A 26,249-nucleotide genomic window follows, 5' to 3' on the forward strand; every position below is an offset into this window, starting at 1 on the left:
GGGTCCTTCAGGCTGTGTGAGGACGGTCAGCTGTGGCGACACGGCCTCCGCCGTTCTGCCCCAGCGCTCCGTGTCTTTGTGCGGCGGCTTTTGTGCAGCACTCTAACCTGCTTTAAAAGCCCTTTAGTGTGCCTCTGACATGCTGTGCTATCACATCGTGGCCTCTGCAGAATGTATAGAGCCATTCAGACACTGTGCAGAGTGAAATGAGTTTTATCCAGCGGTTGACGATTGAATGTAATGGCACTCTCTCCGGGGAGCAGAGTTTTCTATCCAATGATGTTCGCACTGATACGATGCAGCTCTCGCTCTGCACCGCTGAGGAACAGCTTGGTCTCAGTTCTCTTAAATTATGCATTTTCATGACTGGAATATGGGAAGAGAGTGCGCCACTTTTGGACATTTACATTAAACAAAACGGATGCAATGTCTTGTGTGTTACGTAATCCGTGGACGGGGGGATGCATTAGGGTTGCCTCTGTTGCATAATTTTTCAAAAAATAAAAATAAAAAAACGGGAAGACATCACGATGAAAGTTATTCTTTGACGCAAGAAAAAAAAAACATTAAATGGAAAATGACACTGCATGAGCTCAGAATAAATAACACTGATGGTTTCGGAGCAGACATGTGACATGCGATAAGAATTAATATCTATATGAGTGTCATCGTTTGGGATTGGAGGGCTTCCCTGACAGCTTAATCCCAAGAAACAACCAACGACAAACAGAAAATAAATTTCTCCGCCGCGCTGATTGATGATGTGCCAGCAGTCGTGCCGGTGTTTTTCATACAGTGATGAACATATAAACAAGGACAGCCCTCTCCTCTCCTCGTCGTCACGCTCGGCTATTTGACAGGGAGTGCGGTAGTGTGCTTTTTAATTAAAAGGAAAATTCAATAACCTTATCGAGACTTGCCATTTTAGTTTGAGAAGTATCGATCATCCGTTCAGTTATGCAGATCAGCCGCTTTCATCTTCTGGGCAGTTTCGCGTGGCGGGCTTCTGGTTGCTGAAAAGATCTCGTTTCAGAAAATCCATTTCATATATTATTCAGGTTATGTTTAGTTCGGCTTACAATACAATATTCAAATATGTCTCGTCATGCGCAGTGTGCGTCGGTGTCAAAGGGCGACAGATTGGAGGTTAAAGTCTGAATGGAGCGCAGAAAGCAGAGGAATAAAAGAGTCATTTTGTGTGTGTGTGTGTGTGTGTGTGTGTGTGTGTGTGTGAGTTGGTGAAGTCTGCGTGAAGGTGAGCGCTGTCACCAGAGATTCAGGACAAGATGGACAAACTCCTGCTAGTGAGAGAAGGGAAACTGTGCCACTGATGATCTGTCGCAGCAGTAGGCTAATTGCCCACACACCTCTGTGTATCTCCCTCTTTCTCTTTTTTTTCCTTAAGCTCAATATGTCTGCTAATGGAATTAAAAACATGTTGCCAGGGGTCTTTGCAATTTGGAAAATAAGTCCATTAAGTTCATTAATTTAATAATGGGCAATAATAATGAATAAAAAGTATTGCTCAATTAGAGGGGAGCGTACGGTTGGCTGTTTCACATTCATTCGAAAATCACCTCGGTGTGCAATAGCTTAATGAGATTATAATGGAATTGATATCGCATAGGTAGTGAATTAAACCGTTACCAGAGAACCCATTAGGAATGAAATTCTAATCCTGAAACACTTGTCACAGCTAAAATAGGCTTCTACTTTTGTTATTAGCCGTCAGTCCGGGCGCTGAGGAATCAACCGGGGTCTGGAACTCTCCTCCTGACGAGGACGACGATGCTGAAATAAAGTGATTCTCCTTGATGCGTGTTAATAGCAGTCCCTCAGTATTTGTTTGGTAATGTATCACTGCTGTATTGGTGGCATCAGACCACTGATCCCATCAGCGGCCGCCTCCTCGGGTTTCATAGCCAGTGTTTCCAGACCAGCAAAGCTGCTGAGGACTTCAGTTAAAATTACACAGACAGCACATTCATAGTAATCTAAAAAGGTCAGGATAAATTACACTGCTTATTTCAGTGAAAAAGGCGGGTAATGCGATCTGCTGTGAGTAGTTTTTCATGCTGGCCCCAGTACATTCTCTTGGCTTATGGCGCAGATTTGACTCTTTGACTTTTACACGCTTGACACTTGATGTCAATTTACTGTCCCTTTTTAAGACCAGGAGGGATCGGGACGAGATGAACTTTTCCTTTTCATCAAGATATTACAATAATTTGAGGCGTTTTATATTCATAATGGCTTTTTTTACAGGAACACTTAAACTAATGTGTCGTTGGAGGATGTTGTTAAAATCAGAAAGAGATTGGTTCATAATTTAACTTTTCATTTAATGCGGCCGCGGCGATACCTTATAAATCCACATTATCAGCAGTTTGTGCAGCTTCAGCAAGGCAAGCATGTCAAAATGTATTATTAGTGTCAGTCTTAATGCACTATATATAATGCACAGTGCGCTATATATAACGGATTCAATCAAATATGAGATCTCTCCTCTTTGAAAAATGTGGAATCAAGATATTAATCAGGGGAAAAAGAAACAATTTATAGTACTCTTTAAAGGAGCCAGCGTGCCCTTGGCAGGAAAAATCAGCAGCTTTTTTTTAACCTAAGCCGTTTTTTATGTCAGATATGGTGCAATAAAAATGATTCGGATTGTTATTTCTTTCTAAAATGGAAATATTGTGTTTTTTGAGGGGGGGGAGAAAAAAAAGCACAAACCTTGTGGCTACACTTTAGATTCTCCACAAGCTTTCATGAATTCACAATGAGCTGTAATCTGAATGCAGCATTTTGGAACAAGTAGAAAATACAAGCGGAACAAGCCGCAAAGTAAATGACGCACTGCCCAAAACATACAGGTGCGTTCTTCTCTCGGTTGAAATCTCCAGACACAGAGCGCCCGCGTTTATTTCCTCATCCTGAACCATTGTGGCAAGAGAGAAACAAAAAAAAAACGAAAGAATGAACTCAAATGAGGATTTTTGGAGGATGTGAGAGGAGAGAAGCGGGAGGATGACAGCACTGAGCATCCTAAAAAAAGAATGAAAGGAATTAATCAGTGAGATATTGTTGACTGCGATGTGAAAATAGGCCTGTGTGTGTTAGTGTCAAGCTGCTCTGTGTGTGTGTGACTGAGAGAATGGGAAGGAGGAAAAAAAAAAGAGAGATTCTTGACAAAATGAGACAAAGAAATAAGGAAAAGTTCCTGATATCCAAACTTAGTCCTGAGCAAAGCGAGTACCCTATATGGCTGTGTGCATATGGGCGAACATGTGTGTGTGCTTAATTAATATTTAAGCCACCTTCAGCATACCCTGGAACGGAAGTAAAGGGGATTGTGTTCTCATGGATCCTTTAATCCTCTGAATTAGCAGTTTAATAACAGGAAGCCATTTGTAGATTAGTAAGATCAAGCTTCCAAGACGTGCTTGTGTACAATCTACTTAAATGCTTTGATTTTTGATGTTGGAAAACTCCCCCTGCACGTATAGAGCCAGAGCGCAGCTGTGCTCGTGAGCGTGCATTTATAGCCGCCAGGCTTCCCCTCATATTATTTGATCATTATTTCATTATATTCTGGATTACTGCTCAAATGATTAGTTGATTAATTGAAGCACAGGGAATTAATCGATAGCCATTTTTTGACTGATCGATATCGTAAACGAAGCAAAGATGCAGCAGCGTTTATGATCCCGGCCTCTCGACTGGAGCAGATTCCCTGAGCTTCGTAGGGACGTTTTATAATTTCCTTTTAGACAAACTTGTCATCTTTATAAGCTTGTGTTTAGGAAAATCACCCACCATGCACCAGGGCTGTTTATGCATTACAGATTTTGTTTTTCTTCTACAATACGTTCACTGTTTCCATTCTTGTTGTGCAGTCGTCTGTGAATTCAGTTAGCCCATGACTTCAGTTGGTGGCGTCCTCTGTAAAACGAGTGGAGACAGTGGCTCGAGTTTGAGAGCAGGGCGGATCATTAATCCAGCCTTTGAATTCCATTTTGTTCTCATTGCGCTCGCGTAGTAAAGTGAATATGTTTTTGCTTTTGTTTTGTTTTTTTTCTAAGCCTCTGCCAGTCACTTTGAAATTCCCTTGACTCTGAATGGTGCTGTAGCAATAAACTTGCTTTTCGTCAGGTGGCGGCTGTAAGGTTTGGCCTTGATTCAGAGATTCTGGGAACGATTTAATTCAGCCTGTTTCGTGATTGGCTCGTATGACCACAGACGTTCCTTCGGGCCTGAGCACATGACGAATCATTTCTCATTTCTCATAAACTACTTGTTGTAAACGATATTCAGTCCGAATCCAGGTTAAATATGTTAAGTGTCAGCACATTTAGGAACAAATGTTTGACACAAAATGATTTATTTAATAAAAACAATTAAAACAAATGTACAATTAGGCCAGTTGTGAGCTTTTCTGTTACATGAGGAAGCGTGTGGTCAAAGCCTGCTGCACAGAGGTTTTTCAGAAGTAATCTGCTGCATACCAAGCACTGCAAGTCCTGTGCTGTAGCAGCTATACAGATAATATATGCTGTGTGCCACTTTCTGACATCGTCAAGACTCAACTATTTATTGATTAATCATGAAAATTATATAAATAATCATTAAATGCAGCCCTGCACTTGGACATCAGACGACCGGCTTTGTCCTGTGTCAGCATGAGCAGCGTTAGCTCGCTGACCACAGTGGCAATAAAACAGCCTGAAAAAACAAGCAATCAATGTTATGATGTTTCAATTAAGTGTTTGATATCTTCTAAAAGTAAATTAAGTCTTTGTTTAAAGGCATAAAGCATCCTCGGTGCTGAATGTGTGGGAGCATCGATAGCTGAGAAATTTTACTGACACCCAATAACTTTAATGCGCATCTTAAATTCTTGTTTATCAAGGCTGAGTGTGTTTAATTCTTTTACATAAACCGCAACTTCAAATCCAAACTCCCCGTCGAAACTCTGAGAGCCCCGAACAAGGACAGTGCATGTTTCCGTTTTATTCTGGATGTTTCCGTGCGCGGACCCGCCTCCGTGGTGTTCTGCATCGACGCGCCCCCCCCTCTGATCCTCGCACACAAACACACACCTAGATCCCATCTCCTCTATCGGCGCCCGGCGTCATCATTTGCCGGCGATGACAGCCGCCTCTGTTTAACCGCCGCAGATCAGCGTGTCACAGCCGCCGTGTTTCTAATCATCCCCACGCAGAAAATCTCCGTCTTTGTTGGCGTTGGCTGATAGCGTCGGCGTTATCCCCGACTCTCCCACCCGGCCAATATCAGAGATTGATTGCTTTTGTCTTGTTATCGGGGTCGTTTAGGTGAGATTGACACATGCTCACGGGATAAGGAGGCTCTGAGGGGCTCTCAGACTGCGTGTGTTGGATAGGGTAAGGAGGTGGTGGTGGTGTGGGTGGGGGCGGGTGGGGGGGGCACGGTACAGTATGGCGGCGTGCCTTTAAACATGCATGATGACCTGCATGAAATGTTGATGATGAATAATCAGCTGCATCATGGGGGTTGTAAATAGGTCAAAGTGTCTCACATTGTTTTGGCATTTCCGTGCGAAGGAGGAAAAGGAATCCTTTCCAGACGTCTCTAAATCGACTCCCCGGGTTCGTAAGCTGGGAGCCGAACCTCAGACTTGCACTCCGCCAAAAACGATGCAGAGAAGAGAAATAAAGACCTCAGACGGGAAAATGTTTGTTGCACGCTGAATTTTCTCGGCCATTCTGCTTGGTGGTTGCCGGGCGGGGTGGCTTCATGCTCTGCACACTAGCCACACATCCTAAATAATTCACACTCTACTTGAGAATTCTCCAACGGACTCACTGCCGCCATTAGACACTCTCTGGCTGCCAGTTTTTCTTTTCTTTTTCGGAGGGCTTGTTTTTCACATTCGGGCTCCGGCATCGCAGCCGCATCATGGTTGAGGAGAAGACGGCATGTTGAGGCGCGAGGAGTGGTGGCGGGTGGGGGGGGAGAAATGAAAAACGAGTAATATCTCAGGTCGATGAGAGTTCACGGACAATCCAATATATAAAAGCGAGTTTACATGCATAACACTTCAACATTAAGATTTTTCACAGAGTTCAGCATATTTTCTAGAACTCTCCCTCCGCTCGTTCTCTCTCTTTTTCTTTTTTTTTTTTAATCTGAGACGCCTCTTTGACAATGTCTCCCTCATGCAAAATGCATGAGCGCTTGTGGATCGATACAGGCCCTTTAATCTCTCTACATAGACAGCTCCCGCGCTCAGGCGTTGGACCCACACCCGTGGCTGCCACCGCCGCAGCCGGGATCAGAGGCCGGGGGAGAGAAGGGAGAGCGATCAGCGCGGGGCCCACGAGGGGAGGCTCGGGCCGCGGAGGTCGGGATGCTGGTTGCGGAAGACGCAAACTGTGAGCGTCCTCTGAGCGGCGCTCGTATGTAGAGTGTGCCCCCGTTTAACGCTTCTCAAACATTAAAGGCTGCCTGCAGAACAGGTGGAGTCGAGAAATAAAAAAAGAAAAAGAAAAAAGAAAATCTGTCTGGTGTGAAGAAGTCGTATTTTCTGTCTGTTAGGGGCCATTATAATGTGTTCTGCCTCCTTTTTATTCTTTGTTTTGCTCTTCAATACATCAGAGCTTCTGCCGCTGCCATAGAGCACATAGTTATTTTACTGAATAATGAACATTGACATTATTATCAGTAAAACGTACTACGAGCCTTTCATCGTTTTCTTATGGTCAGCAGATCCCATGAAAAGATGGCCGTGACCTAAGTATTGTGAGTGTATGGAAATCTCATTCTTCTGTGGCATAGAAATCTGTTGCATACATACACCACTGAGCCACTCTATTGTATTCCTGATGGTTCTTCCTTACCACATACACACACTGAAGTCAGACTTTCTGCTACTCCAAATGTGTATTAATCCACAGATGAAAATAGTCTCCAGTGAATGCACCGTTTCCCCCTCGTTAACGACGTTCGCTAAAAACTACAATAACCAGCTGTTTGACATTAAACTACATATTTGCGGAGGGCTTTCAAAGACTGGAACTTTAAATGCAAAGCTATTCATCAAACAGAATCCTCTGATCTGCGTGTTGCCATTAAACCGTGGGAAGCTAATTCTTCTTTCCGTCTTTGCGCGCGTCCTGTTTTGCAGCTCCAGCCTGCGCTGATGAATGAGCGGCAACAGTTTTACTACGGAGGTTATTCAAGATGACGCGTTGTGTTCTCGTCATTTGATCGCGCTATTTGATCGCTTGCTTGCTTTAGCTGAGTTACCTGGCGCATTTACATTGCGGGCTCAAATAAATGAATGAACAAACAGATGGATGTGGAGGTGTGAAGAGCGGAGTGTCTCCATGGAGACGTACATATTCAGTAAGAGCAAGTGGGCTCGGGCTGCGAGCCAGTCAGGGTCTTAAAACAACGTAGTAGTAGTAGTAGTAGTAGTGTGGAATGGAATGTATAAGTACCTCATAACATGTATGTATGTATTTGAAAAACCCACCAGTGCTCTAGGTATTAAACTACCTGTTTAAAAGAGGTATTTCTGGAGCTGTATTTAGGTTGATTCAGTCGTTTGTTAGATCTGTTTGCGAGAACAGGATGATTACAGCGGACGTTTTTTTTTTTTTTAAAACAGTACAGCTTGTTAGTTGAAACCAGTTTTGTGTGATTATCATTTCTGTCTTTAAGTTGAGACTCCCTGAACAAGGAGGTGCTGCCATGAAAAAAAAAAGCCTCTTTTTTTTTGGTAATTTTTTCACACAAAAGAAGATTGCTTTGGCTCCCTTTTATCAACACTTTTGTTTACTTAGGAAGTGCCAAATGTGGGATTTAGTGTCACATTTGTCTGAGTGTCTGGCACTTTCTCTGAGCTCCTACTTCGGCTCCTCTTATTATCAGCCATTTTGAAGCTGTTACTCGTTTTGCCAGTCATTTAGTTATTTCCGAGGCATTGTCATTTTCATGTTGAGGTACACTCTGTCTGCGTGGAGCTTTGATCATATTTTGTACAAACAGATTTAGGAAACAAAGAGGAAGCACTGAAGGTTTCTATGGAGCCTCCGCGTCTGTAAATATTAAATGAGGGAAGAAACATTACGTTTTCGAAAGTGTTTCTTGAAGGGAAACAAGGCCAAAAAGAATAAAACATTATCCCAAGCTGTTGAGATTTTGCTCATGAACTTCTGTGATTGAGTTAATCAGCCCTGTTGCATCTTTCAAGCTTGCGCAACTTAGATGAAAAAAAAAAGAAAAAAAAGGAGAAAGTTAAATAATGAACAACGAGATTTTAAAAATAACCCCCAGAGTTGAAGCAGAGAGCTCTCTCGGCTAAGTGGAGTACATCGGGGCCCACCTCCAGATAATGTGTGGCGGTTTAGAAATGATCCAATATGGCTGATGCATCAGCTCAGCCTCCCCGTCGCCTCCCCCCTCAACAACTCCCTCCCTCCCTCCCTCCCTCCCTCCCTCCTCCGCTCCCCCATAATGCAATGCAGCTTTTGTTCACTCATTCTTTTAACCGTTTCTTTGGCTGCGAGTTGTCACGGCGGGACAAATTAAAGAAGCCGTAATAGGGTTATGTCAAGTAGACGGAGGTGCTGGCTCTGTGTGGATGCCTCCCTCCCTCTGTCTCCATGAAAGGTTACAGCGCTCACCGGGTTTTGTCTCCCCCGCTGTAATGAGAAAGGCAACAGACAAGCCTCTATCAGTCCTGGAACACCTACTGACAGATAGCATTTGGAGACTGGAGAAAAAAAAAAAGAAGCATTAGGGAAAGAGTGAGCGAGCGTCACAGGAAGTAATACCGCAACAAGAGCATGAGCGATCGCAGCGGACATGCTTGACCAAGAAAAACAATCCCTCTCACCAAGGGTGCTGTGCTTTAACATTTACCTGTATGACACCTTCACGTGTATATATATGTATGTATGTAAATTCTTTCCCCCCACATATGTGCCTTTCAGAGTTCAACACTTTAACATTTACCACTGAATCATCAATACCGTGGCCTCAACAGGGCGGCATTAAAACCAGACATCTTTTGAAATATTAAGCAGCGATCGCAGCATTTTGGTTCGGTGTGATATTACATTCATGACTCCCACTCAGAGATATTACGCTCACATTTCTTCCATCTCCTTTGGGCGGATTTTCTGAAACCCTTTCTCTCCGAGCCGCTGTCGTTCCGGGGCAGATGTCCGTGGAAAATCGGTATCAATGTGAGAGTCCCCACAGCTACGTTTTGATGGCGGCGGGAATGGAAGGAATGCAGGAGGTGGCGGGGTCGTTTCATTTTTTTTTGTGTGTGTGTGCGCCGCTCGTGATGTGGTCAGAGGGCAGGGTTGGATCTTAGGTAACAACAGCGGATGCTCCAGGCTCTTCATTTCTACACAGGAGGGTTTTATAGCCTGGCAGGTGTCTACACACAAAACACATCTACAGCCAGAGACTCGCCAACAGAGATACAAACACACACCCACACGGGCTTTATATTTAGAGATTCTATTTAAGTAGCCCTTCTCAAAACACAGGCGCTTACCAAACATTTAAAAAAAAGAGTAGAGAAAAATATGCTATATAAAACATTCAACAGTGAAAACTGAAGCCTTTTGGTACATAGTGTTTCAGAGGCGGGGACATTGATTTAAACACTGCGTCGTCCACAGTCTCCAGGCCCTGATGGAAACGAGGCTGGCTCCTTTACGCTTTGGCCTGGACTAGAAAATATCCATTGAGGTTAAAAGGATCAAGACCTTATTGAACCCTTAAATTGTCCATAAACAAACACAATCTGTTTTGATCCAATGTTTACCTCATAAATGTATTCCAGACGCCTATGGATCTGATTCCTTTATGAATCCTGATCAAAATATACCAGTTGCCTTATTGGTTAAAGATGGTGATCATTATTTCACGGCATCTTAAACTGTCAAGTGATGCTTTCGGATTCGGATATGTTGAAAAATTAGCGGGACCTGTTAAATATGACTCATTAATCAATGGAGAGGCACCGGTTCATTAATCTGAAGATTTGTTTTCTGAGTAATGGAGCTATCTTTTAATTTGTAAAATTTGACAAAATACCAAAGTTACCAACGCCTTTATCCTGCAGGCACCTGTGCTGCATTTTGCCTACAACACACCCACTCTCTCCGCTCCACTTCTCTAAAAGTATGCGCTAGTACAATGGGGTAGAATGGAGTATAATCGGTTGTCAGGATAAAACATTCCCAATCCTGTATTACCACAAACACATGTAAATGCCTACAATTGACCATGGAAGACACAACAAAAACACAACTCAACAACCTACTGTTGAATCCCAGAGTAAAGTAATGAGTATGTCAGCTTTCGCTTCAAAACATTTATCCTTTCACAAACAAAGACTCCTTAAAATGTTTCCCCATTGTCAAGATTACCTAAGACAAGATGATCAAACATTTAAATCAAGATCAAAAAGTACTTGTTGTCTCTGTTTGGATAAAACAAGACAAATTGTTACCAATTTTTTCGTCAGCCGTTTCGCTGATTGACTCTTAAGATCAGACTGCGGCAGAAACAGTCATCTGTTACCTCAGATCACCTGAAGGGGCCTTGAGGTAGCTCGACACATTTAATTTCATTCATCCTGCTCTACCTTTTTTTTTTCCACAGATACAACTTTCACTGGTGACATTTACATGGACAAAAGTATTTTATTAATAATCAGAACAAAAATAGTCACAACAGACTGGCCCAAGGAGAAGGAATTATCCGTTAGATTGTGAGAAGTAGTGTGAACTTTTAATCATCTGTTAAACAGGGAAATATTAGCTTCTAATAACCATGTAAAACCTTGATCCACTCATTTATCTTTAGGTGAAACGAATATAAGTAAACATGGTGTGACAATCACATCACAAATGCATAAAGGAAAGGTAAATGGTATTATCTTTATCGTAGAGGTAGTGTGTTTCATTTCTTACGCTAGAGAAACACCAGCAGCTCAAATCTCTCTCCACAACAATCCCGTTCTATGATCTTTAAGGGTTGGGGTTAAACGCATCAATAAATTAGGTAGATAATGTTTTTAAGTCCACATTTTACGTGAGCAGTCGGGGCGTTTCAGGTGCTGATCGTTGAACAGCTACATTCACACATTTCCTGACACCCCCTGGCCTGGCTGTGGTTTCTTACGCTCCATTCTAATATGATATGTGTGTGGAGGAGGCCTCTGTGGCCCAGCGCGTCTGACAGTATTGATGTACCATTTCTCACCTGCCGCTGCTAAATATGAGAGCATGGTAGCTGCAGTGTGAACCCTTGACCCCTCTGGGAGCCACAGCGGCATTCACAGTGGTGGGGAATAGGTCTCTGGTTCCCCAAATGCCTGTTTAGAGTAATGGTCAAAGGTATGCCTGCTGGAAGGGAACATTACTGGGCATGACCAATCTGCTCCCAAATGGAATACACTTTATGTCACTGCACCAATCTATGTAATTGACTTTGCGTTGGGCTGGAGCCATTATGGTTAAGGGTACCTTTTCTTTTCTTTTTTTTCCCAAAGAAAGTCAATGAAATCGGAAATGCGCGAGGATGGTAGATTCTGAAAATGATTGCTTTGAATAGATTTGAATTGTGCGACATTTTGGCCATAGTGAACGCCTGATATGTGTAAGGTGTTTGTCAAACAGCGCGCTCTGTCTGGCGCCTTCACATTCAGTCCTCGGGTTCCAAAGCACTACTGGTTTGCACGGTTGCCCAGGAGTATTCTCTCGTCGAATTGCGGAGTGATTTAGGCCCGGGACAACAGGTGAATGCAATTAACTAGGTGGCAGAAGAGAGAAGCAGCAGTACTCTGGGCCCGGAGAATTGGATTTGAGAACATTGGCCTGACTTATTGATTGGTACTAAACTTAGCAATGGCATGATTACAGTACTGCTTGGTTGCTGTGTGGCCTTGTACTCCTGGGTTAAAAAAATGCTCCAGAATGAACTTGCATGGCAAGATTCACTCCTACGAGCGTGTACTTGACGGTCTGGATTAGATTTATGGCTAAAAGAAGGTAGATTCTGCAGCAACACATGTTCAGAATCTTGGCAACACAAATCAAATATTCTTTATGATATAGTACTGGGTATTTCATAGACATACCAGAAAAGATTGAGGTATTTCTTTTATTGAAGCAAAAATCTTGTAAATCCCACATAGAGCTTTGCCTTTAGATGCTTTGTGGTTTACAGCCTGTGGTTGGTTGGTAATGGCTGTGGTTCTTTACTATCTCTGAGTGCCTTCTTAGTAAATGTGCATTTTGCCTGCATTTGTAAACCATAATTTAGTTAAATCGTCTTGAATACAGTGATATTGAAAGGAAAACGATCTCTGCATTATCTTGTGCTTCACTTCTTATACTGAACTGCCTACCCCGAACAGATGCTAGGATTAAAACAAATCACAAAGGCGCACACAAATGCGAAAGTTACAGGATAGTGTGGTAGCTGAAATTCAGAAAATAGTCCTGCTAGTATATTAAATGTTTGATGGCAAAAAATTACAATTGAAACGACTATTTCCATACATTCTTGTAATGTGTGCAGTTGTTTTTGTTCTTGCAAGGATTGTAGGGAATTAATTGCAGGTTTAAGGATAGAACTGGTTATTAGGTACAGACTCTAAAGCCTCAGATACAGTCTCGCAATCTTTAATGCCAACAGAACTACACATATATGAGCATAGCTCTATAAACATGCCTGTTTTCCTCTTGTATTCATTTCCTTTCTACTTTAAGTTAATTTCCAAACCAACCACAGTTGGGCTGATGCATATTTGTTGGCTGACGCATTAGCCTCTCCATGTACACCCAGCAGTGACACGCTTACATGCACCATGTGGCATCGTTCCCACGAGCGACTCTTGCTGCCACTGAATTTTTCATCATTGATCTGATGTGATTTCCATGCTTGACTGTCCCTCTGCCCAGTCAGCTCCCACTCTATCACAGCCTCTGTCGGCCTGGAGGGCCAACGGGGCGTGAGCCGTCGCCCCTATTTGTTGTCTCCCACCACGCCTCAGCAAAACCATGTCTTCCATACACCACCCAGGACTATCACACACCCCCTGGCCTCAGTGCTGTGTAGCCGCAAGCAAGCCAGACCTTTGGATAAGAGGGTGGTAAAACGCTCAATGTATTGACGTTGACTGTCCGCCGCCATAAAGCTCCATCACCACCCCTCCTCTCCTTCCTTGTCGAGGCAGCTGGAGCGGCATTGGCTCGGTGTGTGTGTGTGTGTGTGTGTGTTTTGGGTGTAGACGGCGTGGCATGCCTTGATATATGACAGTGTGGGAGGCAGAGTCAGTACCCCTCGGCTTCTGCCCTGCCTCCTCCGATAGAAGCTTTCGAAATGTCCTAATATCTTGCCCGAGCTCGGTGAGCGATGGCCAGAGCCAACCTGCTGATCTTAGCACCGGGTGCATTAGTTTGCCATAAAGAAGCAGTGATCGTGAGACGCGGCAGGCGAAAACATATGAGGATGAATGACACCATATAAAAGCCAAGCTCTGTTTCGAAATCCATTAGAGAGGCAAGTGCCTGAGCTCCAAACGCAGCAAAAGCCAGGACCCTACATCCCGTCCCAGCATCCAATTGAGGCGTGGATCGCAGATCACTCTTGCACTTCCTCCCTTAACTGTCCATTTAATCAAAATTTTTAATCAATGCATTAGTACGTGACAGCTGTGAGGAGAGAAAAAGCATACTTCACTCAGTGCCAGATATTGGCATCCAAAGATAGGTGGGAGATGAATGCAGCTCATTTGGTGCTGAGATTGAACAGGAGCTTTGTTCGTCTGTATGTACAGGCTCACTTTCTTCTACACTTTATGAGACATGTGTGACTGTGTGTGTTTGTCTTTGTGTGTGTGTGTGTGTGTGTGTGTGTGTGTGCTAGCTTGAAAGCTCCAGCCCCCCCATGGCACTGCCTCCTAATTACTCAGATCTGCGCTCAAAGTGAAGAAATAATGAACGAGAGCTTTAATTATGCCTCCAGACAAAGGATCCCTGATGCCTCCACAACACCGCTGGCACGCCGAGATGGGTGAGGGCAGGTTAAACAGGAACCCTTTCCTCTGGGTACAGAAAGCTGGTCAGCCTTGAATGCAGACCAAGCCTGAAACCTGACATGATGCCGTAAAGTGCAGATATAGGAGGGAAGGATTAAAAAGAAAAAAGGAAAGAAGAGGAGCTACATAGGTTTGTTATCTCTAACAGATATGACACAACCTTTAATTAGTGGGGATCCCTGAAGCTCTGGGCCCGAGATATAATCAGCGGACCTTTAGTGAGAGCACCACCCTCCCCTCTCCGGGTACCCTCGGGGCAGACTGATCGAGGCATCCTCATGCCCCCTCTTCTACAGCAGGCTTGGCTGGCACTCTGGAGATGCCAGATAATGAGGCAGCCTGTCAGAGGGGCACTTCAAGGGTGCCCCTCCAAAGGCCTCGCTGTTTCTTCGCAAAACCTACCAGCACCAAACACTACTGCTTTGTTTCCTTCAGAGTGCTTCTCCAGAGGTCTTGGCTCCGCGTCCGGCAGCATGGAGAGCTCCCCTTCGGACTCAACAATGTCTCGTTCCAACTGCACTGATCGCATCGGCGGCTCAAATGGGCTAATTGCGTATTCTCCACGCTGTGGCTAACGGAGAGAGGGACAGCTCTTTACTTTCAGTTTGGATCTGTGTACACTATTGCATAATCCTCATTCTGACACGTTTGTGTTGCTCAGGCTCTGGTGGCCGTCCTGATGGGGGAGCTGTGTCCATAGTGAACATTTTTCTCACCTACTGTACAATCTTGATGTCAGCTTGCGCCACTTCCTGCTGCGGCCGCGTCCCATTTCAGAAGACAACAGTTCACTCCTCCATTTATCTGAAAACTGACTAAATTACGACCAGAAAAACTGGGGGTGACAAGATATTTTTTTATACCTCTCTTCTGAGTTCAGTGTTGTGGCTATAGATTCAAAACAAAAACCTGTATATGAGCCAAAAAATGAAAGAACTGTCACTAAGTAAAATGAATAAAACATGACAAAAAGTGTTAGAAAGGGCGGCAGTGCACTTTTAAAGAGTTGTTTCAATGAAAGCGTCCCAAGTCCAGCGAGATTTTGCATATAAAATATATTATCCCACTAGACTTTGACAGCCTATTACGCAGTTAACTCCACCTCAGCCAGCCACAGCATTAAAACACCTTCATCGTACGGCAATAACAATACGACCCACTTCCATTTATACACGCACAGTCTTTAAAACAAGTTGCTGATGGCGTACGTTGACATAAAAACTTTTTCACTTTGAAGGATCATTTTACACGTATTGGTACCATTAAGTGAACTAAGTGAAGGATCTGAATACTTCCTCTGCTGTCAGAGTGATGGGAGTTAAGGGAAATAAACAGTCATCTCTTATGATGATTAGTGCGAGTGTGCTGTATTGATCAGTGGTCATGCGATAAACAGTGGAGGACTGGAATGCGTCGCCAATCGTTGGGGCCCCATTAGTCTCCGCTTGTATTGCCTTTGATTATTGCTGACTGAGCTCCCAGTGCATGTGATGGCTTTTTACTGCTAGAACTGCTGCTTTCAACCTTTTTTGTGTGTGTGCGCGTGTGTAACACATTAAAATAACACAGGCTAAGAAGACAAACCACTGCGTCTCACCAAATCCGCGTGCCATATATGAAGACGGATGTTTCTGAGAGGAGATTAAACGTAGATTTAAAGCTTGTAACGCCCCAAATCAGCTGAGGCACGAATGTACCTGCGCAAACCCACACACAAAACACGCGGCGGCTTCATGACAATCAAAGACGTACACACGCCCTGCCTCGGAGGGTAAATCCTGCTCTGTAGCAGGCCAGAAACACAGGCTCAGAAGACAGACGTGACAGAGTCGACAGTGACAGTGATGATGATGGTGATTGTGGTAATAATGATTATGCTGATTATTACAGGCCTGCCACAGCGATGTGGTGATTGCGCTGCAAGGAAGAAATAGAGGAAGACAAAGGGCGACAGTGACAAAAACGATGATGATGATGATTAAGATCACTTTTTTCTCCCCCCCCCCCCTCTTTTGGTGATCAACTGTGAGCTGTTCGCAGTAGTTGTTGATCTTTCTTTAATTGGCAGAGCAGCAGTGTGGGGAGTTAACTGAGGATATCTCTGCTGCAGTTTGAGGGCTTTGATTTCACATGACAAAAAGAAAAGGCACCGTTGAGAAGATTCCAGCAACTCCCTTTGAAGGGAGTGATCTGGCAGTGCTCATTTGAATTATTAACTGGGTGAGACAGACAGACGTAGCGGGGGGAGAAAAAAAAAAAAAAAGAGAGAGCAAAAAAGCGAGAGACGGGAAAACACATAGAAGAGAGACAGGGAGATGGATCCCCATCTTCAGCTGGCAACGGCGAGCGGCTCAGCCTAAAGCACAACACATGCATGTGGTGACTGATCATTGCATCAAACAGTCAGGCCAATTATTCACAAGGTATACCTCCAGTTAAGATGGCTGCTCGGCGGAGGTGAGCAATTATTTGCATTAATGATGTTTTATTATTCGGCTTCTTCCTTTGGAGTTCATGAAATACAAGAATGTGTAATTACAGGTCAACCGTCCCCCTGCTGCCTGCGTGGAATTATTTAATCTGCAGAGGGAGTGTGTCCCAGAGCGACTTAATTCTCCGTGGTCGTGTTGCGTCTCCCACGGCAAGACCTCATCATTACCATTATCGTGGCCGGAAAAAGCGAACGTAGAAAGCGAGACTCAAAGTGGAGCACCTGCGAAAAGACAGGGGTGGCTGGAATCAGGCTTCACCGGAGATGAAAAGTTGCAGATCTGAGCTTAAAGGAAGCTGATTGGTTTACATCCAACCGCGCAAATGTACCCGACAGACCCACACACGCAGAAGCATGTTCAAGTTGACTCCTGACAGCCTGTACAGCCGCATCAGCCTCATGCCTACTTGTCGCCTTGTTTGCGGTATTTTTTTTATTTATTTTTTTTTTCTTTGCGACGCCATTATTCCAGCTCTGGCGCGGGTAGATAACATCCCTGTTCTTAATCCTGCCTACAGAGCTCAGATTGTCTTTGGGGAAACAGCCGTGAATGATCACAACACCAGAGCCGTTTGCATCACTGAAAAAGACATGGACAGTGATTCAGAGGTCTGGAACAAGCATAGGAAGAAAAATAAAAAATAAAAAAAATGTAGAAATCGCAGTGCGAGGTCTGAGGTCGATGTGTCGTGATGTGATTGCGTTAACGGGAATTACGAGAGGAGCCGCACCTCGTCGCCGCCTCGCGTTGTTCCACCAATCTCTGCTGAGGCATCATCCTTCTCGAACTTTGATGGTCTAGATTTAAGATGGATTTTTTGGGTTTCTCCTCTGACTTGGGTCGGCACCCAACCGATGTAATGAATACATCTTGTGCATTCTCTTTGCTCCTTTTAGAGCGGTATCAAACAGAATTAATCAGAAAGATACATTAAAAGGAAGCTTTTTTTTTTTTTTTTCTTCTTGTACAGTTTAGCGTGCTGTGCAGTACATGCTTGGCTGAATGCGTGTTTACAGCTCAGTAGATGCGAGAGCCAACGAAGAAGGATGTCACGGCTGGGCCTGATAACAGCCCCCGTTTCTTTTTTTTTTTTCTTTTTTTTTTTTGTTGTTGTTGTAATGCGTTTCCGCCCTGGCTTCTCAGACAAATCTGCGAGGTACAGTATGTGTCCTTGAGCGCGCACGCATACGCGGGCGGAGGAGAGGGAGGTGGTGCCGGCCACTGACGCCGTGCGTGTGTGTTTGCGTGTGTGTGTTTGCAGGGTGGGGGGGCCGCAATTAAAAGGCAGCACGCAGCGTCCCACGAGGTGCTAATGCCCAGGATCAGCTGTTCTAATGTCATTCACATCCCCTCTGCTATTCAGCTGGCCCGTTTGATGTATGAATCCACCGGGGACTTCATCAGTGCCCCCCACCCAACCCCCCCACCCAACCCAATCCCAGCCCGAGTGCTCCTACCACCTCTTTTTATACCCCCACCCTAACCTACCCAACCCCCTGTCGGCTCTACAACCCCTCCTCCTCCTCAGCTTGCACAGAACCTCCCCTTCTGTGTCTGAATGCTTATGTTGGCTTTTATCGCACACAAAGTAAACAGAGTCGCGCCAGGGATAGTGAGAGAGAGAGAGAGAGGGAGAGAGAGAGAGAGAGAGAGAGAGAGAGCAATAGTGATAAAGGTGGAACATGCACATTGTCTGTACGCCGCTCGCCTCCCTGCTACATCTTCAATAGAGACACAAAAGCCAGCAAAAGGGAAATTTAAAAGGCAAGAAGGCAGGGGAAAGGAAGTGATCCGAAGAGAGAGGGAGAGAGAGAGAGCGAGAGAGTGTGTGTGTAAGTGAGTGGGAGCGAGCGAGCCAGAGAAAGAGAGAGAGGAAGAAAGAGAGTAGAGCGAAAGGATCTCCCTGCTAAATGCGCAAAGCGTCCCGTCACCCCACGCTGAGCTCCATGGCCAACTCCGGCTGTCTGCTGCTCTCCGGCTCCGGGATGCTACCTCACTCTCTCCAGTGTCCCCCTGCCTTCCTCTATCTGCCCGAGGTAAGACTGAACCGAGCTCGCTTTGTCGCTCTCCTCTCTCCCCCCTCTCTCTCACACACACGCATACACACACACACACACACACATACACACACTCTCTCCCCCTCTCTCTCTCTCCACTCACTCACTCTCCATTCTTTCATTTCTCCGTGTGCGCTCCTCGGCGGCACGTGATAGCATCGCGCCGGCTTTGTGTTGTTACCCAGAGTGCTTTCACCCCCCTAACCCTTGACCCTCACCCTGCCTTTTGTGTGCGAGAAAACAGCGGGGACGGGAGGCGAAGGTGGAGGTGGAGGTGGAGGTTGAGGGGGAGCGGGGCTCTTTAATTTCATCCTCCGAGCCGTCCCGCTCGTCATCTCTTCCCCTCTCCTTCCCTTCCCATTCTCGAGTAAAATGAAAGCAGTGAATTAGAGATTACGGTGACGTGGGAGCACGCAGTGTTTGTGTACATCAGTCTCTTCATGACTCATTGTGCTTGGAAGTGTTTTCTCAGTCAGTCTGCTGTGCTCTGTCACTTTCCTGCTACAAAGATAAGGCAAAAACGAGAAGGAAATCTCTTAAAAATGCTCCTTTGTTTTATTTTTTTTATTATATTATTATTATTTTTTTTGTGAATGGAACTTTTTCCCCTATCTGTTTGTGAAAAAGAAAACACGTATGTAGTTTCCGTGTGGCGCCTAAACGCTGACATGTTACCTAATCTGACCCCAACCTGCTCAACATTTACACACAAGGATGCAGCAGGATTTTAAAACACAAATATCGATGCTAATAATGTTAAACCTGTGAGGCCTGCGGTATTCATGTAAGAAATAGTCGCACACGATATTACACTGCTTGGATTTTAGCTCACTTTAAATCTGTGCTTCAGTTTAGATTCTGTTTAGTGGATTTGCCACTATTCAGTGTCACTGAATCCCTTTAAAAAATAATATTAAAGGCGTAATATGTGTTTGATCAGAACGTATAACGCAGCCACATTTAGAGTTGGAATTTCAACCTGAAACTTTTTCCTCAAGCCTTTCATTTGTCACACGGTGATCACCACCAAGTGACAACGTTTTGAATAATTACACATCTCTGCAAATGAACATTGATTTCCCTCCTTTTCTTTTTTTTTTTGTGCGCGCGCGTGTGTTTTCATCCTGCTTCTTTGGAGATTGATCCCGTCACTGATCCCCTTGTTTCGTGAAACGTGAAGACTGCAATTTTCTGAAAGGAGGTGAAAAAATCAACAACAAGGTGACTCTTAAGAGCCCGCGCGCCTGTCTATCTACCCGCTGAATAATTCACGTGTTTTAATTCGGCGAGTTGAGGGCGATGGGAGGGCTGTTAGTGGCGGGATGATGGGGGCCCCGGGTGGGGGTCGAGCATCCAATTCTGTTTTTACTGCCGGCAGCATGTGTTGCAGTAAACAGTGTGTGTTACTGCCGTGATTGAGGGGAAACAGCGGCGAGGCTGGAAACTCCTGCTTTCTCATTTCGAACCGTACTCCTCCCCCCTTCTCCCCATCATCGCGGTAATGGCGCTCACCCCCTCCCACCCATCTGTCCATAGCGGGCACACCCCACCAGCCAGGCGGAGATGTGTGTGTGTGTGTGTGTGTGTGTGTGTGTGTGTGTGTGTGTGTGTGTGTGTGGTGATGGGGTGGGGTGGGGGGGTGCATGTGGACAACCAGGTGCCACCAACTGTAGAATAGCCAAAACCACCTCCACCGACTCACTAAAAATAATCCTCATGGGTTTATTTTTGTGCAGCTATTAACAGTGATCGGGATAGTGATATTAATTTAATCTGGAAACATTCACAGATTTTCCCTCCTCGTGTTTTTTTTTTTTTTGTGATAAACTTTCCTGTCAAATCGGGAAATCTTTCTGAGCCTTCTTTCACAAGTTTAAATGTCAGTAAACTGAGAGAGTTCAGGTGGGTTTACCTTCCTCTACATCCCTGTAACTTCCAAATCCTCAGGATGAGCTGCAAGCCTCTTGAGTGTGTGTGTGTGTGTGTGTGTGTGTGTGTGTGTGTGTGTGTGTGTGTGTGTGTGTGTGTGTGTGTGTGTGCCTGTGTGTACACCTGCGTGTTCACAGTCGATTCCTTTAAAAGTCCAACACGGGGCTGAAATTGAAACTTCCTGCGTGCTATTTTCATGAGACACCCCTTTTTGTTTGAATTCCCTTTAATGTATCAGCAGCTTTTGTTCTTTTCCTTTTTCATTTTTTTCCCACTTCTTTGCGGTAAATCCTCACCCTGCAGCGCTGCGAGGGGAAACAACCCTCTGAATCACACCGCGGCCAGCCTCTCTCTCTCTCCTCCTCCCCCCCTCCACCAACCCTTTCCTCCCACATCACCCATCCTTCATAGCACGCTGCCCGTGTCCCCCCCACTCCACCCCCACCACCCCTTCTCAAGCCAGCGCCGCCGCTCTCCTGCTTCCTCCCCTTCGCCACAGTGCAGGGCTGCAGCATCGGCTCGTGTAAGATGACAGCCAGCGCACAGAAGGGGAATAGATTGAGGTGATAGCCTCTGCCTCGCAGTTTGTTTGCATTTCAAATAAGACACTGTATTAAGTTGGGCTCCGAACAGCTTTGCTTATTATCTGTGAACATGGCGCCGCATGATATCACAGGAAGACAGGAGTTTATTACATAAAAGATTAGCAAATCATACCTTGCCTTTATTTGTGCACAGCAGTGTTTGGGTGTGTGTTCCCAGGCAGTTTCCTTTGATGCTCTTTGTAGTCGTCTGTGGCGCGTATAAATCCCGGCTAAATGTTTGTTTTCATTAACACAAGGAGAGACTCCCTGCGGTCTGGTGGGAGAACTGTGGGCTTCTGATTACCAAAAAAAAAAAAAAAAAAAAAAGTGGCAGTATCACGCCGCCGCTGAAGGGCCGTTCCTCTTCTCGACAGGGGGAGAGTTGCTCCACCACATGGGGTGCCGGCTTCATCCTTCCGCAGGATGATGTCACTTTTCTTCTACCCTCAATTTGTATTGTAGTGGCTCATTTCTTGAGTTATGGAGCCGGATATTGAGGGAGTTATGAATTACAGTGTGGTGAGGCTTTTATGGGATGCAATGCTCAGCGCTGTAGGCCCGTATTAAAGTATAAATATATTTATGGTACAAGCTGAAGCTGACGGGGTAGCTCAGGTTTGCTCATGGTAGTTAGTAGCTGTCTTCAGAGTCATAAAAACATGGCATCTCATGGATTTTCTATTTACCAGGCACTGGGTGGGCATATGGCAACGCTCGTAAATGTAACTCTATTATCTAAGACGATGCTGTTGGGTGGGAAGCACCGCGTTACTTATGTCTAAAGAGGGAAAAAGCAGCCGTTGTTACTGTCTCGGTGTCACATCTCTCCGTCTTTGCCTCAGACTTATCTCCAGATCTCGGGCTTTTCTAAAATTGCCTTCCTTTGATTTGTAATTGGATTTTCTATTATGGCATTCCACTGCGCCGATGTCTATTGTTATTGTTGCGTCTATTGATTTCTTTTTTGCGGCTTCTTTGGTCGGGGCTGTTTTGAATTTCCCCCTTTAACTGTACACGGCTTCGGTATCGTTCTAAATGGTTAGGTCACCCTTTCATGTCGGTGGATCCTGGGAGGAATTGCCCGGGCTCTCTGGTTTCAACGGCCTCCTCCTCCTCCTCCTCCTCCTCCTCGTCCTCCTCCTCTTCCCAACCATTCTGATCTCTTTTTTCTACGACTCCACTGGCACTGACTCCCTCCCGTCTCGCGCGCACACTGATACATCTGGTTAAAGGCGAGCGATGCAATACAGGGAATACTCGTGACACACTTCCCCCTCGGTTCAGGCCTTGATCCTGCCTCCCAAAGCGCCGCTATTCAGGGGGACTTTAGATATCGAAGGATTCAGGTTGGCGGTCTCCCGGGGACGGACTAATGCGAGCCGCGCGGAGACGGCTCCTTCCTGGGGGATAATTATTGTAGGCCAAGCTGTACTATTGACAGCTGTAAATGGAGATGGTCTCTGTGACTGGGGAGGCCTAATAGGTTTCTGTCCCTACATGGGCTCTCGTTAGGCCCATGTGGGTGCATCGGAGATGAGTTTGAGAAATATGCCTCACTGCGTTTCAAATGGGACCCAGAGAGACCACAACCCCCACCGCACTACCTCCCACATGACCTCTTGGGAAAAGGGTTAACACACAATAGTTCGGGCTCTGTGTCGGCCTATTATCACTCCTATTCTCCATGTGCTCCTGTTATGTGTTAACATGAATAAACTAACCATTGATCCCATTAACAAACACAATCCGAAGAATGATCTTATTCTTTAACATTATTAAAATAGTTTCAGTCAGTCCTACATGCACGGCCCTGCTGAAATAATAAGCAACCAAAAAAAGAATCCGCCACTAAAAATAGTCCCACTAAAATTCCATCCTGTTCCTGTATCATATTAAACTGTGTTTGTGGGTCACTGTTAAAGTAGGAAACAACGGGCTCAGATCAGAGTGCCTCAGTTCAGGGAATCTGTTTATTTTTTTAGGAGAATTGTTAATCATAAGTAGAATATATATATATATATAAAAAAAAGCCACCGTGAGATCAAACCCAGATTAAATGTTTCCCACATCCGATTCCACAAGCTGTCTGATTCTCCTTTGTTGTGTTGCAGATAACTGCTGTGTTTGAAATATTTCCATTATATCACGAGGCTATGCCAGCTTTGTTGTTTTTCAGTCGAGCACAATTCACTCAGATTCAATCAGGCACAAATCAAAAAAACTTTAAACTCAATTTCATGGGCCCTGGAATATACCTCTCAATATGTTCTATGTTTTGGTGTGAAATCATTCAGAGTCTTTCTCTCGCCGCCATTCAGCTGTTTTTGTCCCTTAAACAGCTGATTCATAGCGGCATAACAAAGGCGGAGGGACTGATTGAAATGTTTTCTCACTTTTCTCTGCCCCGGAGGAGAATTGTAAATCACAGCTCAGTCGTTTATTTTGAAATTTCATTTGGTGTGTGAGCGAGTGCTGCCTTGTTCTTCACAGAGACTTCACAGTCTGCCCCGACTTGTGTGTGCGTGCGGGTTTTTTTTTTTTTTTTTTTTTCTTAAGGCTACCCACCGTCTTACTCCACTAGACCTTTGTAAATGGAACAAAATTAAATTTGTTCTCTGTGTAGAAGAATGGCACAAACGGTGCAATAGGTTTACTCACCAACAAAAGGTTTTTCCACTGGGGTTCTGACTGTGCTCTTAATGTGAGCGTACATATTTGAGCTGACATATCTCTATTTATTTGTCTCCCTGTGAGAAATCTTTTGTCATCTGTAGGTGGATGCTTGCAGGGTTCTGCATGCAGGGTGCTGCACAGTGCATCAATAAATGTGTATTTACATTTTGCCAATAATGCTAAATATCCCCCAGTCATTAGTGGTGAGCGTTAGCTCTGCACGCTCCTGTCTATATTCCGCACCTATAGCCGTTGAATTAGCATTCACAAGTGCTGCTGATGCTAATAAACTCCACTTCTGGAAAACAAAGCTGCAGTTGCAGATCCCCTCACCTCACAATAATTACCAACCTTTTTGTTTTTTTGTTGTTTTTGTTTTTTAAGAAGGCGGCAAATGTCTAATGAAGCTTTTAATTCATTTGCTCTCGTGCGTCACACAGAAAGGAGGAAATGTGATTGCACGGGATGTTTTAAGTCACCTGCTCGTCTGCGCGGCGAGGAATCACGGCATTAAAAGCCACGGTGGGCGCTGCGATTTTTTTGAAATTCATCTCACGTTTAAGGTTTTCCGCGAGTTCAACTCGCTCACACGAGATCTTTGCTTGAGGTTGGATATCCGTCCCGTTCTGTGATATGATTCAGATAAAGACGCTGTCAGTTCTGCGTTGCGGTGGCCTTATTTCCCAGTCAGGCCGTTTAATACGGCTCAGGAATGTCGGCTTGGTTTTGAAATCTCAGTCCTCCCAAGAGCTCCTTGGGGCCAAACACAGACTCCCGAGCAAGTGGAGGGACTGGCGAGAGGGAGAAAGACACGACGCACGACACGACACCTCCCTGTCTTTACACTGCAGGAGCTCTCGCTACATCACTCACGCTTACATACACACACACACACACGCATACAGTTACAGCGGAATAAAGACAGGAGATAACCTCGCAGTGGAGACGCTTTGCAGTCTCGCTCTCTTCCCTGAGAATATAATCTGACCTGAGGTTTTTCTATTTCTACAAATGGCACGCTAAATTGCTTAAGCAGCCAGACCAGCTTGAGTCCAATTATTTCTTTACTGCAGTATCTTAGCCAGCTGTGATTATTATGTTTATAATGTAGTGTCACTCTCATACTGTCCTTCAAGCATTCTCCTCGCAGCGGGATCCTCTCAAATGAGACATATTACCCCGTGTGCTGAGTTAACAGAGTGGCCGTACAAGTGAAGGCAAAAAAAATAAATAAATAAATAAATAAACAGCGCGAGAGAGAGAGAAGCCATCACAAGCCATTAAAAGCACTGCACCTTTTTATCACCAGCAGCTTAATGGCAGCGGTGAACAGCGAAGCATTATTACAGTTCTCCTTGTGCTCCTGCAAGCCTGTTTTCTCCATGGCCAGAAGGCATGCTGCTGCTGACAAATAGATCTCCAGACAAACAGCGAAGTTTTGTTTTTCAAAAGGTCATTATCTGTCTTCATCGGAGCAGCAGGCGCGTTGTTGCATGGGAACCAAGTTTGAGGAAGCGATGCCTCGTATCAAAGGGACCTAGGAAGTTGCTTTTCCTCATCCCTCGGTCGTCCTCTCGTGTTTTTGTTTTTTTTTTGTTTTGTTGTTTTTAAGGGATGCGGCTCTGCTGTGTGTTTGACGACCAGGAGGCACCCCGGGTCACCTGCTGAAGAAGATCAATATTTGAACTATGCCGTCGTGGGTCAGCATGTACGGGTGTATAAAATTAAATGGGGCTTGAAATTGATTTCAAGTTCTCCTTGAAAAAAGTCTACAGGTATTCATAAATGAAACCAGGAGGAGAAGTGCCGCAGAGAGGAGATGACCTCCACCCAGGCTGATGCATAATTGTTTTTGTTTCTCCAAATTAAACGAACCCTTTTATTATCACCGTCATCAGTATTATTATTATTCTTATTATTATTATTATTATTTGGCAGACTTGGGGTGGGGGGGGGCTGAATTTGCTGGTTATGGCACGTTTGTTTTTAGGGACCTAAAGTAATTTAAAGTTATGGCTGCGATTCCCAGCACATCGCCGCTGGTTACTCCCTTTAACACCATGAAACAAATGACCGTGAGATGGGTTTCAAAATAAAAAAAAACGAGACCTTCATCGTTGTTAATCTCAACTCGGTATTGAATGAATGAGATCGGGGAAAGAGGGGAGGGGGTGTAAAAAAGTTCAGAGAGTGTTGTCCTCGTGGGAAAACCAAACAGGTATCCCTCTGATTACTCTGCTTCTCCTTGGGTAATCGGTACGAAGCGAGAAGCTCGTGTAATTTAGCTCAAATCAGAGCCCCCACTCCCCCTTCCTCCTCCTTCTTCCTCCTCGTCGTCCTCCTCCTCCTCACTTTCCCTCTCCTCAGACGGAGAGTCTAAATATCACTGCTTTTTTCTCGC

The 26,249-nt window shown here is 44.9% G+C and overlaps 1 protein-coding gene across 6 annotated transcripts in view; it reads left to right on the forward strand.

Moving 5' to 3' along the window:
- The window catches only part of LOC124997505 (RNA binding protein fox-1 homolog 3-like), a 344,102-nt gene that overhangs the window by 248,855 nt on the left and 68,998 nt on the right, over positions 1 to 26,249 (forward strand). Inside the window, exon 1 of one of the 6 annotated variants that reach the window (XM_047571255.1) lies at positions 18,205 to 18,641. The exons of the other annotated variants lie outside the window; for them this stretch is intronic. Within the exon in view, the coding sequence (XP_047427211.1) occupies positions 18,516 to 18,641 (126 nt within the window). The 5' untranslated portion in view covers positions 18,205 to 18,515. Of the gene's footprint in view, positions 1 to 18,204; positions 18,642 to 26,249 lie in introns of those variants that run through there. 6 annotated transcript variants of the gene reach the window in all.

Source organism: Mugil cephalus, chromosome 20, assembly GCF_022458985.1.
Source record: "Mugil cephalus isolate CIBA_MC_2020 chromosome 20, CIBA_Mcephalus_1.1, whole genome shotgun sequence".
Lineage (NCBI taxonomy): Eukaryota > Metazoa > Chordata > Actinopteri > Mugiliformes > Mugilidae > Mugil > Mugil cephalus.